Genomic DNA, 16,779 nt, shown 5'->3' on the forward strand with positions numbered 1-16,779 from the left:
AGTTTTTACAGTTCATGTTTTCTTACAAGGACATATTTTCAGGGATTTAGCTTAGCCAGCTTGTAAGCATGTTACCACCGCACTTGATTGCTCCTGCATAAAATCTAGAGCAGGGATTCTCAACCTTTTAGTTCCGTGACCCCTTGATAAAAATTTCCCAAGTTGTGGGGACCCCTAACAATAAAAATATTTTCGTAGCCTGGGTTGTCAGCGCCCAAGGCAAGACAAGTAATTTGCGCCCCTTACCCACGGAAATTTAGCGGTCCTGAGCCCCTCTACTCGTACAGTATTAAAACTTCATATGGTACATTTTAGGATGTACCAGTCTATCTCTTTGTTCTCCTTTCTTTCCCTTTTATCTCTCGCTATCCAAATTTCTTGTCTTTCCCCATCTCTCTCTAGCCATCTTTTTTTTTTCTCTTATTCTTTCTCTCCCTTTTTCTTTTTTCCTCTCCCTTCCATGTATTCTCAATTTTTATTCATTTTTTTACTCCTTGGGGGGGGGGGGGGATGGGATGAGTGGCAATGCTTGGGGGTTGTTCTGATCACTCTTAGGTGCTTTCGATCATGGTCATCTGCTGATCCGAGAACTGTAGTGGGGCCTTTTAATGGCAACTAGAATCGCAGGTAGTGTTACTCACTGTGTCCGACCTTGTGGTTTCTCGTAGCAGTGACACCTATGCAGAAATCAGAAGATGGGGTCTCCTCCAGCCCCTCCCACCTCACAATCCTCACCAGTCAGTGCACCTCTAGTCTCTGCCCCCCAGCCATGCCATGAACTGAATGGGCGGCTGCAAAGAGGCTAAGTGGGCTCCAGGAACAGCCCAGCTGGGCAGCCGCAAAAAGGCTGGGAGAGGGGTGCGGGCTTCAGGAACAGCCCAGGATTTGGTGACCCCTGGCAAATCATCATTTGACCCCCGAGGGGGTCCCGACCCCCAGGTTGAGAACCACTGATCTAGAGCTTAATGAGATCAGCTGGACCAAGGATGACTATTCGCCCCTTTTTTAACTTCATGGAAATTATTATTTATTTACCCGTGAGAGTCTTCTCACAATGTGAGGACAATCACCTTTGTCTATACCTGCATTATCTTCACCAGGCACATTACATGAACCATGGGTCCCATGTTTGTGAGACCAGCCCTATAAAAGAGGGGTTTTCATAATATTGTATATTGCTGACTAATCATATGATCGTGGAGAAAATGCTTTCCTATCAATCAAAATGACAATATAATTGTTTGGAGACAGTATACTCTTGTGTGCCGTTCTCCTTTTACTGGAAGGTTTCACCGTTCATCTCAGATGTTACCATAGAAGAATTGGCTGAGGCAGTTGTGACTAGCTCTGTTCTAAAGAAGCTGATGTAAAGAAAACCGCTAAGAGAAAACTAAAAGGAAGAAAGCAATGTTTTAAGTTTAATTTTGTTTCTATTTTTTTGTCTCTTGGTATCCCATTTAGAACAACTTTTCAAATGAACACTAGAGCCATTCATACCTACAACACCACTATCTTTACGAGATTGCACTACTATCTATAATACAATACAAGGGTAGGCCTTTTTTTTTTTTTTACACAAAAATGGGTTTACACAATCACATAACAAGATTCAGTAGCCTTAAAGTGAACGACATCCCCATTCTTAAAAAAATAATACACATACTAATTTTGTATGGCTTCATGATCTATTTTTCATTAAATTGTTTCACAGTGTTTTTCTCCTCTTTGTAACGCCCTCTGACTTCTTTTCCCCCTCCCTTGTGTTCGGAGCAAGCAGTGTATGTTAGTTACGCTCATATGAACTATTCTATGCGCACTACACATCCCATAGTTCCTAGTCCACCTGAAGAGTGAGCGAGAGAGGGTGGCTACATTCCTGCCTACAGTGGGATCATGGAGAATGCATGTCACCCTTGAACAGGAGGACAGATCACAGCATTAAACATTTGTTTGGAGATTTGGTGGCTGAAAACAAATTTATATAATATGTTTTTTATTAGAGTTTAGTGTCATTATGTTGAATAGGTAAAGCTCCATTTTAATAACAGCCTCCTGATAGCAGGAGGGGCAGCACTATATGCCCATTAAGCTCTGCTGCATTTTGCAGTGCTTATTGACAGGAACATAGAGCAGGGAGGTGACCTCATGAGTGTGCTTTTGCTCCTTTATTTTCCAATCAGCAGTTGGGGTGGGCCAAGGGTCAGATTACAAAGCTCAACTGGGCCTGACTATGCTGCCTAGCATGGGACACTGGAAACCTGAGCTGAACTACCAATTCTTTGGCAAGCATGAGGTTAAACATCTATGCATTTCAACATATTGTGAGGTTTTCCTGAAGTTTAGTTTTTAGGAAACCTGTATCGAAAAAAAGAGCGAGCAGAAGTGAAATCACACTGAAGACCAAAATCCTGCTCTGCTTACTTGTTCACGTCATTAACACAAAGTTTTAAAGATACTGGGTTAGAATAAAAGCCAGGCGACTAGAAGTTTTAAATGGAGTGTAAACTGTGGCAGCATCCATATTTTATAAACTTTGGTTAATCAGCATTACGTTAATTGTGAAAACTGTTATCAGCAAATGAAATACTTTCAGTTGAACTGTAGTGTGTCATGAAAACCACTGGTCCTGAGCAAGGCAAACAAAGTGCAATGATATCAAGTGTTACCGGTTTAGAAACACAAGCCTATTGCTACATCCCAGAGAATGCAGCAGATAAGATTACCTTCACTGTCAGCACAGAACGTAATGAGCCAACCAACACCTGAGGCAAACGAGTTTTCAATTGAGCTTCTGAAGTTTCCTACAGAAATAAAAGAAAGTGTTCACTAATGTAAATTAAAATGCACTTGGACTGTAACCAATTTAAAATGAAAATTGTTTAATGCAAAGCGTTTCTAACAAATAAGCAAGATAGATTGTTATGCAAATCTCTGGAATATTATGGCTTGTTCACACAGGTAGAGGGTAAAAATAAGCAGTTGAGTCTCAGCTTGACCACCCCTGTTAAGCTGCAAAGGCAGCCAGACAAAGCTTTACATAAAGAATGGCAAAAATTACACACCCTGTTCAAGCAAATGGGACTGCACAGCAACTGCATCAATACACATGGTTGTGGTGTGAGCTTTTGAGGGTTAAAACAGTAAAGAAGCAAAATATCACCTCTTAGCCACCCTCTGAAAAGCAATCCATCACAGATTGCTTTTTAGAGGGGCAGCAAGGGCTGCCACTCATCTGAACTAGAAGAAAAACATGCACTAATGGAAGGATTGTCAGAACAAAAGGAAATCAGTTCATACGGTACTAAAAACATCCACCATGTTTTGCAGGTCAGAAAAAAAAACTCCATCTTCATGAGAGCGCCAATTAAGACAATCTTTCCTGTGTGAATCTGTGGAGGGAAGCCAATTGCTGGATCAAAAGTTACTAGCCAGAAGTATCTGCATGAGTAATCGAGATGGATGAATGAATGAATGAAAAACTTATATAGCGCGGCACATGTGAACTGAATCGCCTCTTGATTGCTCATACAGATACTGCTAGCCAGTAACTCTTTTGATCCAGAAATAGATTCCTTACTTATCTTAACTGCCCTGATGAAGCAGGAGTTTTTTTTGGACCCCCCGGAAATGCATTGGCTGTTTTTTTTTGTATGAATAAATACAATTGGACTTCGTTGGGCTTGTGCTCCTTCCATTACTGCATGGTCTTCTTCTGTAACCAATCAGCTCTCCAAATGTTTGTCCTCTCACTACTTTGTATGAGCATTAAAGTACCAGCCTCCTGGATGCTTTTTTGTTTACTGGACTCATATGAACTGAGCTAGGCTAAGCTAGATAGGACAGTTTCATAAGAACATGCAGTCGGGATCTGTCACTTTTTTCAGACAGATCCAGACTGAACCACAATGTCTATGGGCAGACGGATATAGATAAAACATATGTCTGCTTACATCCGAGTCAGTTTCTGTCCACGAAAAAAAAAAAAAACCTTGCAACTTTTTTTTTTTTTTTTTTTGCAAGCATAAAACCAATGTTGCCTATTCATGTCAGTCCATTTTTAGGCAAGAAACACAAAATCTGTTTACTTTTATCAACTTATAATTAATTTCCCCCCCAAAAAAAAAAAAAATATGAAGGATGTTAAAAAAAACAAAAAAAAAAACAGATATACTGAAGTAAACTGTACTGAAAACACATGCACAAACTGATGTAAACTGAAGCGAAAGGATTAAAAAAAAAAAAAAACAATTTTTAAGAAAGAAATGTCCCTCATACAACCATCTAAAATGCACATCACATATAAAAGTTACACATATTGCATTCATAAAGTATTCAGACACCCTTCACTTTTTTTTCAATGTTCTGTTGCAGCCTGATACTACAGTTGTTTAAAAAAAAATTCACATTTACCCTCCTGGTGGTATTCCTGAATGTGGCTCGGGGTTATATTTCAGTATCATTACCGTGAACCCTGAGCCACACTCGGGATTGCATTGCAGACTTGTGTACTTACCTTACACTAGGATCCTGCGATGGCCCCCCGCTGGATCATCCGCCCAATGTGCTCTGTGTTCCGGGCTCCATTCCCTTTGAGCGTCGCAACGCATGGGGGCGGAGCCTGGCAGCAAATTCAAAAAACATACAGTACACTGTAATCTGTACGATTACATTACTGTATCAAATCATTTCACCTCCCCTTTTGCCCCTAATGTCCAGTGCCCTGCCTGCACAAAATATATATATTTTACACACACACACACACACACACACACACATATATATACAAACACATACTGTTCTTTCTGCCTGGAAACTTGAGATTGTCCATGGCAACAAAAAGTGTCCCTTTATGTCAAAAGTGGTTTTAGACCAGTTAGAAAACAGAGATAGTAAATTAGGACACTTGCAGAATTGAGCGATAGCGATTTGTGGGGAAATATTAGAATTTTTTTTATATTTACAGTTATTTATATTATAATTTATGATTTTGTGTTTCAAACTTCGCCATACCTGGGATGTCTACTAGACTCTTGTTTGTACAGATTTAAGTGTGTTATTACCAAGAATTACAGGCCTACAATATATAACACAAAATTTCTATGCAAAACAATGTACAGGCGGTCCCCTACTTACAAACATCCGACTTATAAACGACTCCTACTTACAGAGGGAGACAACAGGAAGTGAGAGGAAATATACCCCTAGGAAGGGAAATTGACTCCTTTAAGAGTTATTATGGGAAAAAGATGTCTCCACTGATGCGTTATCACCAATCCTTGTTTCCCCAAAATCCAATTGTCATTGGGACAGAAAGTGAGGTGAAATCTTCAGAACAGGGGCACAGACAGCAAAACACATGTTACATGGGTGATGGCCCTTCCCTATGCTATCCAAAAAGCTTAATAGATTTGTTTTTGGGCTGGAACTACACAAAAATGTACCTGTTCCGTTTTACAAACAGATTCAACTTAAAGCGGGGGTTCACCCTATTAAAAAAAAAAATTTTTTTTTTTTTTATTCTAGCATAAAATTCGGCATCGTAGCGCGAGCTACAGTATGCCGGTCTTGCATTTTTTATCCCGTACTCACTGTTTAATCCTACCTAGACGATTCCGACTGCCCACGGGGAATGGGCGTTCCAATCCAGACGGAAAGTGATTGACGGCCGGCTCTGGCGCGCCACGCTTCTCCGGAAATAGCCGAAATAGGCTTGGCTCTTCACGGCGCCTGCGCATAGCCTGTGCGCAGGCGCCGTGAAGAGCCGAGACCTACTCCGGCTGTCTTCGGGGAGCGTGACGTGCCAGAGTCGGCCGTCAATCACCCTCCCTCTTGCTAGGAACGCCCATTCCCCTCGGCAGACGGAATCGTCTAGGTACGATTAAACAGTGAGTACGGGGATAAAAAATGTAAGACCGGCATACTGTAGCTCGCGCTACGATGCCGAATTGTATGCTGAAATGTTGTTCAGCAGGGTGAACCACCGCTTTAAGAACAAACCTACAGTCCCTATCTTGTTTGTAACCAGAGTACCTGCTTTGAGATTCAAAAATCTGACATAATCATACCGCCAAGGAGGCTACTCTACACTCAGTACCCCATAATAACAAAGTGAAAACAGAATTTTAGAAAGGTCTGAATTTATTAAAAAGTAGAAACTGAAATATCACATGTACTTCAGACCCTTTACTCAGCATTTTGGACCTTGAGCAACAATTACAGTCTTAAATCTTTTTGAGACTGACACGACAATCTTGGCACATCTGGATTGGGGGATTTTCTGCCATTCTTATTTGCAAATCCTTTCAAGCTCAGTCAGGTTGGATGAGGACCTTTGGTGGACAGCCATTTTCAGGTCGCTCCAGAGATGTTCTAATATGGTTCAAATCAGGGTTCTGGCTGGGCAACTCTAGAACATTCACAGAATTGTCCCTAAGCACACAGCCAAGATAACACAGGAGTGGCTTAGGATTGTTGCCATGTTGGAAGGTGGACCTTCGGCCCAGTCTGAGGTCCTGAGCGCTATGGCACAGGTTTTCATTGAGGATATCTCTGTACTTTGCTCCATTCAGCTTCCCCTCAACCCTTACCAGTCTCCCAGCCCCTGCTGCTGAAAAAATGCTACCACAGCATGATGCTGTTCACCACCATGTTTCACTGTTGGGATGAGAGGTGCCTGGTTTCCTCCCAGACATAAAATTTTAAATTGAAGCCAAACAGTTCAATCTTGGTTTCATCAGACCGGAGAATCAGGTGCTTTTTTTCGAACTCCAGAGGAGGAGGGGCTTTAGTCTAGCCACTCTGACATAAGCCCAGATCGGTGGAGGGCTACAGTGATGATTGTCCTTGAACTTTGTCCCATCTCCACACAGGATCTCTGGAGCTCAGTCAGAGTGACCACTGGGTTATAGAGAGGAGTGTGCCTTTCCAAATCATGTCCAATCAATTTTATTTATCACAGGTGGATTCCAATCAAGGTGTAGAAACATCTCAGCAATGATCAAGAGAAATGGGAGGCACCTGAGCAAAATTGTAAGCGTTGTAAAGGGTCTAAATACTTATACCAATAGTTTTTTTCAATTTTTACTTTTTAATAAACTCAGACATTTCTAAAATTCTGTTTTCACTTTGTCATTATGGGGTACCGAGTGTAGATTGATGAGAAGAAAAAAAATGAATTTCAACGTCTGGAGAATCAGGCTGCAACATAACAAAACTGAAATAAGTGAAGGGTGTCATAATACATTATGAATGCCATGAACCTATCATTCAGAAAAATGTATACTTAAAAACAGGGCAAAAAACCCCACTAGGATTCATCATTTATCTTGTTTTATTTGTTACTTGTGAAAAAAAAATGTTAAGATTGTGTAAATTGTCCTGTGATATGCCTAGGGCATAGATGCAGCATTCCAAAATTCACATATTTCCCTTTTGGGCATTACAAAAACTTTAGAAGGCTGTACTAGTAAAGAGGAAGGAGACAGGTTATACAAGTTTGGCAAGCCTACCCCCTACAATTCAAGAAGAAAGTAGAAAAGACTGGAAAGGCAATTCAAAGCTGATGTAAATAGGCATATATATTTCAGATTGGTAAACCTACATTTTTTTTTTATATTTTTTTTAGAGTGCTGAATTCAAATTCTTAAAACAAAAGTACTACTACTCAATACAAGAAAAAGAACTGGTCTGTAAACCAAACGTTTCCAGCATAGATACAAGAAATTAATAGTTCACTCCAGCCTCCCGAATAGTCTCGCACAGTTTTTTTTAGCTGCCTTTCCTGTTCTGAAATTGCTTACTATAATTTGACTGCACACTGTGAAAGCTACAAGTCAAATACTGTAGAGCCCATACAACAGATTACATTTCACTAGCATGTAATAAATAAATCTATGTAGATCAAACTTCAGCTTTAACCCTTTCGCCAACAGGTCTGTACGTCCCAAAACTGATAGGAAGAATCCTGCCTGTCACATAGAAGCATTCAGGCAGCTGTGCTGCTTCCTGATTGCTTCCACACACCCTTGGTACTAGGAATAAAAACGACAAAAAAAAAAAAAAAAAAAAAGTGTAAAAAATAAATAAATAAGTAAAAAAAAAAAATGCAAATGGCCCCTGTCCCCGGTAGCTCGCACTCAGAAGCGAACGCACACGCAAGTCCTGCCCACGTATGTACACGTTGTTTAAACCACACATGTGAGGTGTCGTCGCGTGCGTTAGAGCGTGTGCAACAATTCTAGCACTAGACCTCCTCTGTAACTCTAAATAAGCGTCGCCTAGAGAGATTTTTTAAGTAACGAAGTTTGGCGCCATTCCATGAGTGTGCGCAATTTTAAAGCACGACATGCTGGGCTGACTTTAGCGTTTTATTTTTTAATTCATGAAACCATTTTTTTTACAACAAAAAGACGTTTGAAAAATTATTGCGCAAAAACTGTGCAAGATAAAAAGTTGCAATGACCGCCATTTTATTCCCTAGGGTGTCTGCTAAAAAAACATATATAATGTTTGGGGGTTCTGAGTAATTTTCTAGCAAAAGAATGATGATTTGTACATGTAGGAGAGAAGTGCCAGAATAGGCCCGGTATGGAGGTGGGTATTAAAGCCCGGTATTGAAGTGGTAAAAGTCTATTATCTACACTGGAATACGTATGTGCAGTCGCTTCTCTCTTTTGTACTGTAGATCTTTCTTGGAGCCATCACAAGCGGGAGTGCAGTGCAGAGAAAGCCTACTCTGAGATTTATTATTAACGGCTACCATTTCTGTGGTATGTACTCAATCTGGTGTTATTTGCTTACCTGCCCACAGCTCTGTCACAGAACTTGTCACGTAATTCATTGCAAAATTAACCAAATTATTCGTTACTCGATCACCAAAGTATTTTACCGGAGACTGCAAATGAAAAAATAAATAAAATAAATAATAAAGAAAAAAAAAAAAAAAACACACAAACACACACACACACACACACACACACACACACAAACTCTATAGATCCCGAATACAGAAATCTTATCTCTCATCTTATTTATCAGGCTTCATTACCATGGACGTTTTACAGCCACTTTTCTGAGCTTTTTTTGCAGCTTAAAAACGGCTCTCTATGTTAGTCTATGGCCTCATGCCCACCATGACGTTTTTTGAGCTGTAGATGGCTGAGCCGTTTTTAAGCTGCAAAAAAAAAAACCAGGACCAGCGCTTTCTGAAGCTCCAGCCCTAGAGCTGTAAAAACGCCAGACCTTAAAAAACGCTCAAAAATGCCCAAAAACGCTACCGTGGCGTTTTTGAGCTCCAGCTAAAAAAAAAAAAAAAAACATGAACAGGCGTTTATAAGCTGTAAAAAAAAGCTAAAAAAAGTGGCTGTAAAACATCCATGGAAATGAAGCCTCATAATCCATTTTCTCACTGAAATGTTGCGTTCCTTCTATGCAACACTTACACCCAGGGCCGGACTTACCATTGGCCTTGACTGGGCTCAAGCCCAGGGGCCCCACCCAATAGGGGGCCCCCTTTAAAAAAAAAAAAAAAAAAAAATTTTTTTTTTTTTTTTTTTTTTTTAGGGGTCCGGAGGTCCCCAGGGGCCCGGAGGCCCCCAGGGCCCCGGACGGCAACCCCCCCTTTTTTTTATTTATTTTTTGTAAAAAAATGTTTTTTTTTATATATTTTTTATTTTTATATATATAATATATATATATATATATATATATATATATATATATATATATATATATATATTTTATTATTATTATTAAAGGGCCCAGGGGTCTCCAGGGCCCTGGACGGCAACCCCCCTTTTTTTTATTTATTTTTTTGTAAAAAAATGTTTTTTTTATATATTTTTTATTTATATATATATATATATATAATATATATGTGTATATATATATATATATATATATATATATATATATATATATATATATATATATATATATATATATATATTTTTTTTTTTATTATTATTATTAAAGGGCCCAGGGGTCTCCAGGGCCCCCGGATGGCAACCCACCTTTTTTATTTTTTTTTTAAAAAAATTACATTTTTTTTTATATATATATATATATATATATATATATTTTTATTAAAGGGCTCAGAGGTCCCCAGGGCCCCATGTGGCAACCCCCTCTTTTTTTATTTTTTTTATAAATGTTTATTTTTTTATTTTTGTTTATTTTTTATTAAAAGGCCCAGAGGTCCCCAGGGCCCCCGGGTTTGGCAACCTCCCTTTTTTTATGTATTTTTTATAAATGTTTTTTTTTTTTATTATTAAAGGGCCCAGAGGTTTATTTTTTCTTTTTATTAAAAGGCCCAGAGGTCCCCAGGGCCCCGGATGGCTACATATATTTATATATATTTGTTTTCTTCTTTATTTCTTCTTTTTTTTGTAAAGGCCCCCCCGCTTCTCAATTTGCGGCAGCCCCCACGCTTCTCAATTTCAGGCGGCAGCACCCCCACCCCCCCTAGGTTCTCTGCTTCAGGGGGGCCATGCCTTAAGCTGTGCAAGGGGCCCCAAAATTCCTGATGGCGGCCCTGCGCATACCTCCCAACACGCACAGATTCTGTGACTTTCCCGCACAGACAGCTTCTTCCCGCAGTCCCGCAAAAGGGTTAATTTTCCCGCACTGCAAGAGGAGGCAGCACGGAAGCAGGAGGAACCGGAGCGGTGTGTGGAGGACTGTGGCTGCTGAAGGGAAGAAAGCCGACAGCCGGGCTAATGACAGTCTGTGGCCCCGGCTGTTGGCACAGGTGAGAGGCACTCCCCCCCTCAACAACTGCAAAATCCCCCCCCGCTCAACAACTTTAATGCGCTCCCCCCCCGCTCAACAACTTCAATTCGCCCCCCCCCGCTCAACAACTTCGATCCCCCCCAATTCTCGGCTCCAGGGGGCCCCTTCAACACTCAAGCCCAGGGGCCCCCACCACCCTAAGTCCTGCCCTGCTTACACCGATGTGACCCTTTATTTTCAATACAGAGAAAATAACGAAGGAACATTCACCAATGTGTACTTTGTTTTAGGTAGATATTACCAACAACTTCCTATCCCACTGATCTAACAGATATGAGGATATTTCCTCACCCTCAGGGAAATCACAGAAAGAAAGTTTAAACCTTTCCAACACTACCAGAAAATGTGCTTTTATTGATGTGTTTACCATTGGAGAGATTTTTCACCACTTCTGTCTTGTCAACGTCTTCTGTCAACAGGAAGTGAATAGAAAATCTCCCCAGCGGGGCCACAGACAGCTAACCACTTCAGGTTGGCCCCTTTTGCAGAAATAGCTGTGTAAATCATTGAAAATAAGCACCTATACTATTTAAAATCTAGTAATACACTGTCTCACCCAGCTCTGCATGTGCTCAGTGGCTCTCTCTTTTTTAGCACTGTACTAAAAATGTAGATGCTAATCTGATTCCAGCCTAAAGATTTACTACTGCTCGGGGGCTCAGGGCTTCAGAAAAATGGCAGCCTCCAGCAAGAAGGAACAGGAACGATGCTGGAGGCAAGTTACAGCACACTAATTTTGATAGCATAATTATTAATATTGAATCAATGTTTCTTACTAAAGAACATTTTTATCAAGTTGTTATGGGTAAAGTTCTGCTTTACAGAAACTGGCCTTGTTTTCAAATTGTATTATTTAAAGCGCAACTCCACTTTTGTCGAGGGTAAAAGAAAAAAATCCCCTCTGGGTGATCTGTGTACATTGCAGATATTTTAACAAACTTTGTTGCAGATTTCTACCTTTTGTTAATCATAAGAAATAGCAGTTTGTGTGGGCGGAGTGAATCTGTATGGCAGTGGTTTTACAATCGTCAACCAGGGCTCCAATGAGGAAAATGGCAGGTCCTGCATCCCATTAGACGCGTTTTCTCGTTTTCTCTTCGTGAGTATCTCACCAAAAAAAGGAAATTTTTGTTGCAAGGGATGCCATAAATCTGATTTGTATCTTAGTGCAGACTTCTGGTAAAAAAAAGTAAGCCATAGTAATTAATAGTAATTGCTGCGATCAATGTTTTTTAGCTGGACTGCGACATTGCGGTGGACAAATCCGATCCCAAGTTACACTTTTAGGGGACCAGTGACACAAACACTGTGATCTTTGCTAAAAAAAAATAAAAAAATATGCAGTCACTGTATAAAATGACACTGGCAGGGAAGGGGCTTAACATCTAGGAGTGATCAAGGGGTTGTGTGTGCTCCTAGGGAGTAATTTCTAACTATGTGGGGGACGGATGCACTTGAGGAAAAGAGAGATCCGTGTTTCTGCTTAGCTGAAACACAAGATCTCTCTTTTACTCTGACAGAACAGTAGTCTGCCTTGTTTACATAGGCAGATTGATGTTCTCCGTTTCTGCCGCCAGCCCAGCCGATTGGACACAGCACGCCCCCTGATTCTCGTGCACCCTGCCCCGCAGTATGTATGCAGTGGGTGGTCTGGAACTGTTTAATAAAAAAAAAAAAAAAAAAACTACCATCATTGAGTAACATTTATAACACAAACACCACAAATCATCTATGTAAGGTACTTTGTAATATAGCGTTATTAAAAATGTCCATTTTATTCTGCACCTGCTGTAATTTTCTGAAAGTGTCAAATGTCGCTTCTTTACAGTAGTTCTGTGATTGGCTCACTGATCTCCCCAAGTCTGCACTGAGATACAAGGCAAGTATTAAGCGCCTCTTTCAATAAATGTTTTACTTTGAGAGGTTCCTAAAGGCTTGCCTGCTTCTAAAAGGGATGCAAACACTGCAGCTTTCCTCATTATAACACCAAGATAGGCGCAGGTGGTTACAATCAAGACTGACCCTCCCCATTTAGGAAAGAAAAAGGCTGGGTTCACACATGTGCGATGCAAAACATTGCATGCGATTCAAACCACATTGCTGTGCACATCACATACGAGGTCTGTGTGATTAAAGTTCAGCCATACAAACCGTATGGCTGAAATTCCATCGTGTTCGCACCAAAATGGTGCAGGACCCTTTTTTGATCCGTACTTGAAAAGGATCGCATGGGTGATCACACCTATGCGATCCGATGCCTGCACCATTTTACAATTCGCAAAACCAATCTTGGGGTGTCATTATATGTCTATTGACACCCGCAGCGATTCGCAGAAGGCAGTGTGAATTGTCTGCAATTTGGGTGTGATGCATCGCACCAGTGTGAACACAGTCTGGAAAGGACATAGTGAAACACACAACAGTTTGTTTTTTTCAGGACAGAATCAGTTAAAAAATCTGCTGTGTTTATTTAAAATCACTGTAATATATACACAGATGAACTAAATGGGGATGGGGCTCTTCTTTTCTCAACAAAATTGGAGTTACACTCAAAGAATGCATGCTGTTACACCAAAGAAATTCTTAGAAAGAAACAAAAACACTTTACTATTCCAGCTTTAAATATGTAGAGGCTTGGATAACTATTAATTCCTCGGCTTCTGCAAAGCATGCGGTCATCTCCACAATTCACTGCTCCAACGCGAATAAGACCGTCCATCTCTTTGGCAAACTCTCTCCACTAGATGAAAAAAAAAAAACACTTATTACAAGGATTTCGAGGGAGAAAATTCCTCCTTTAAAGAACAGATGAACAGCACGTCAAAACATCATAACCAGTTATATAGAGCACTGCTTACTGTAGGAGCAAGATCATGGCAATGGGAGCAGCGAGGCGAATAGAAATTAATGAACCACAGTTCTCCGGAGTTTATGGCCCCATCTATTGAGGGGGAAACAAGCAAAAAGTTAATAACAAATTGCATAATTTCTACAAAATGCAGGCATTCTATATCTTGACTGCTATGTGAAAAAAACTGTAAAAGGTGGAAACTACACACGGTAATTTTAGTTAACCTCTTAAGGGCCGCCCACTGTGATTATATATATATATATATATATATATATATATATATATATATATATATATATATATATATATATATATATATATATATATATATATATATATATATATATATGATCTTTCCGTCCTTGGTCTGCAGAGCTAAAAATACAAGTTTCTATCTATGAAAGACAGGTAAAAAAACGGAAAGAGAAGAGAAGCATGTAATAATTTATCAGGAGCAAACAGTACTTTCTTTAAACAGGTTTAAAATCTTATTCAATTGCTCATTGTTTCCTGATAGCCACTGACCTACAGCCCAAAGATCTTTCAGGAAGGAGCAACAGACATCCATGTCTATATCAGCCTCTTTCAACCTTTTCAAATACAGAGGAACCCTTAAAATACCCTTCCGGTCTCAGGGAAGAATGAATGCTCCTTACACTTGTTGTTATTAAGAATTACAGATAGCTAAAAAGGATCAATGATGTGAGTGGGAATTTGTCAGACAGGCAAAAATTGGTCATTGCTCAAGGAAACCCTAGCAACCTCCAGGTCTAGAAGAACCCTAATTGAGAAACTCTAGTCTATATGTGATCGGCTGATCCCCGCTGAGCAAGCGGGTGACAGGTCTGTCTCAGCTCACTGTGGCTAGACAAACCTGTCAGAGCCCCGCTTTCCTCTATGGGGAGATCGGATGAAAACCGATTTCATCCGATCCACCAGACAGATGGAAAATAGGATCAGTTAGCAGCAGACATGTCACCGCTGACATCCGTTGCGCAAGAGTGAATGGAGCGTCCAATCAGGTCCGTCTGAAAAACTAACAGGTGGACCCGATTGGAAAGCCTGCGTGATAGGGCCCTGAAGGATGTTTTGTTTTAAAGTAAAAGATCCATTTTTGTCTCAGTAACTGTTTAGACTCCTTATTTCACGTGAAAAATTACACTATGCGTGTGTTAGCTATAGACACAGGGCCGGATTCAGATACATTTGTGTATCTCTCCGGCCGGCGTAACGTATCTCAGATACGCTACGCTGCCGTAATTTAGGGCGCAAGTTCCGTATTCAGAAAGAACTTGCGCCCTATGTTACGGCGGCGTAACGTATCTGGTCCGGCGTAAGCCCGCATAATTCAAATGGGGATGTTGAGGGCGTGTTTTATTTCAATTGTACTTGACCACCGCGTTTTTGACGTATTTTTGGAACGGCGCATGCGCCGTCCGTAAAATATCCCAGTGTGCATTGCGCCAAAGTACGCCGCAAGGACGTATTGGAATCGACGTGAACGTAAATGAGGTCCAGCTCTATTCGCGAACGACTTACGCAAACGACGTAAAATTTTCAAAATTCGACGCGACGAGCGACGACCATACTCAACATAGGATACGCCGCACATACCCCTCATATAGCAGGGTTACTTTACACCGGAAAAAGCCGACCGCAAACGACGTAAAAAAAAAAAGCGTCGGGCGGTCGTTCGTTTCTGAATCGGCGTAAATACTCATTTGCATATTCCTCGCGTAAACATACGGAAGCACCACCTAGCGGCCAGCCAGAAAATGCAGCCTAAGATACGACACTTACACCTGTCGGATCTTATGCATATCTATGCGTAACTGATTCTCTGAATCAGGCGCATAGATACCACCTCCCGCATTTAGAGATACGACGGCGTATCAGGAGATACGCCGTCGTATCTTGTATCTGAATCTGGCCCACAGCCTCAGGTCTGATACACAGCCCACAAATCAAGCCCCAATTACCCTTTGCTTGCTTATAAATCCAAACAACATATCCCAGAGAAGAAAATTAGGCCAATGAGGTTTATTTACCAAATTCTCCTCTATCCAAGGTAATGACTTCAGGGTCATCATCATAAATACCTGAAAAATAAAAGTGCAGATTAGATTAACCAGTACTGGACTGTGTTATGTGTTAAAGTGGATCGACCAGCAGCAAGATTACATTCCTGACATAATATACAGCAACACTTTCTGGAAAACTGGAATCACCAACTATTGGGTTGACTGAACTAGAGTCCATCTACAACATTGGGAACTTTTTGTGACCATAAAGGCTACTGAATAGGCCTCAGGGTTTACATTACATTAGGCCAGGATCACAGGTCACAGGTCAGGAAGTAAAGGTTGACCCCGATGATGCATCAAAGAGTGCCAGACTGGGGAGAAATAAAAGTAACCAAGTTCTGGGAGACATAATAATAAATACCTGTAAGTGTTGCATGCAATTTAGCATGTACATACTATACCTTATGTTAAATAATATCAGATGCTAGACATAAGCAAGTATTCCAAAATGTATGGTATCTAGCATTTACAGAAGGATAAATAGTTTGCTATTTTTACAGCAAACAACAAAACTGAAAGTTTACAGCTCAACAACTTTTAGGGGTCTAGAGTTCACCTTTCACCCAGATATTTAGGGTCCTTTACCAAGCAAAGTCTAGCATAGTGTCACATTCATAAGCCAGCCATAGACAGTTCCAATCTTGGCCAGTTCAGTGTGAAATGTACCCAAGTTGCTTGATCGATCAGCCTATCGGATTGTACATACAATTATTGCTAGCAGCTGGTATAGCCGCTGGCAATAATCACTGTTCTAAACTTTCCCAACCCTCGCGGGAGAAACAATTGATCCGTGGGAGGGATTCCACCCATCAACACTAACTGTGTTGATGGGAAATAGAGCAATTTGCATGGAAAAAAAAATGCTCAGTCTATGGCCAGCCTTAAAGTGGTTGTAAACCGTTACAGACCCCTTTTACCTACAGGTAAGCCCATAATAAGGCTTACTTGTAGGTACTGGAAAGATCTTCTAATATTTAGAAAATATTTACCACATACGCTCAGCCAGTGCTGCTCCAGCCCCCCCCCCCCCCTCCTTTTACATATTCATGCATTGGG

At 40.6% G+C, this 16,779-nt stretch overlaps 1 protein-coding gene across 1 annotated transcript in view; it reads right to left on the bottom strand.

Moving 5' to 3' along the window:
- Window positions 1-16,779, bottom strand: part of DNAJC10 (DnaJ heat shock protein family (Hsp40) member C10) — a 72,771-nt gene that overhangs the window by 44,529 nt on the left and 11,463 nt on the right. Inside the window, exons 4-8 of the mRNA XM_040357634.1 lie at window positions 15,688-15,738; window positions 13,647-13,729; window positions 13,397-13,528; window positions 8,800-8,893; window positions 2,724-2,801 (exon numbers count right to left, since the gene is read on the bottom strand). Coding sequence (XP_040213568.1) covers window positions 2,724-2,801; window positions 8,800-8,893; window positions 13,397-13,528; window positions 13,647-13,729; window positions 15,688-15,738 — 438 coding nt within the window. The remainder of the gene's footprint in view (window positions 1-2,723; window positions 2,802-8,799; window positions 8,894-13,396; window positions 13,529-13,646; window positions 13,730-15,687; window positions 15,739-16,779) is intronic.

The sequence above is a fragment of the Rana temporaria genome, chromosome 6 (assembly GCF_905171775.1).
Source record: "Rana temporaria chromosome 6, aRanTem1.1, whole genome shotgun sequence".
NCBI classification, from domain to species: Eukaryota; Metazoa; Chordata; class Amphibia; order Anura; family Ranidae; genus Rana; species Rana temporaria.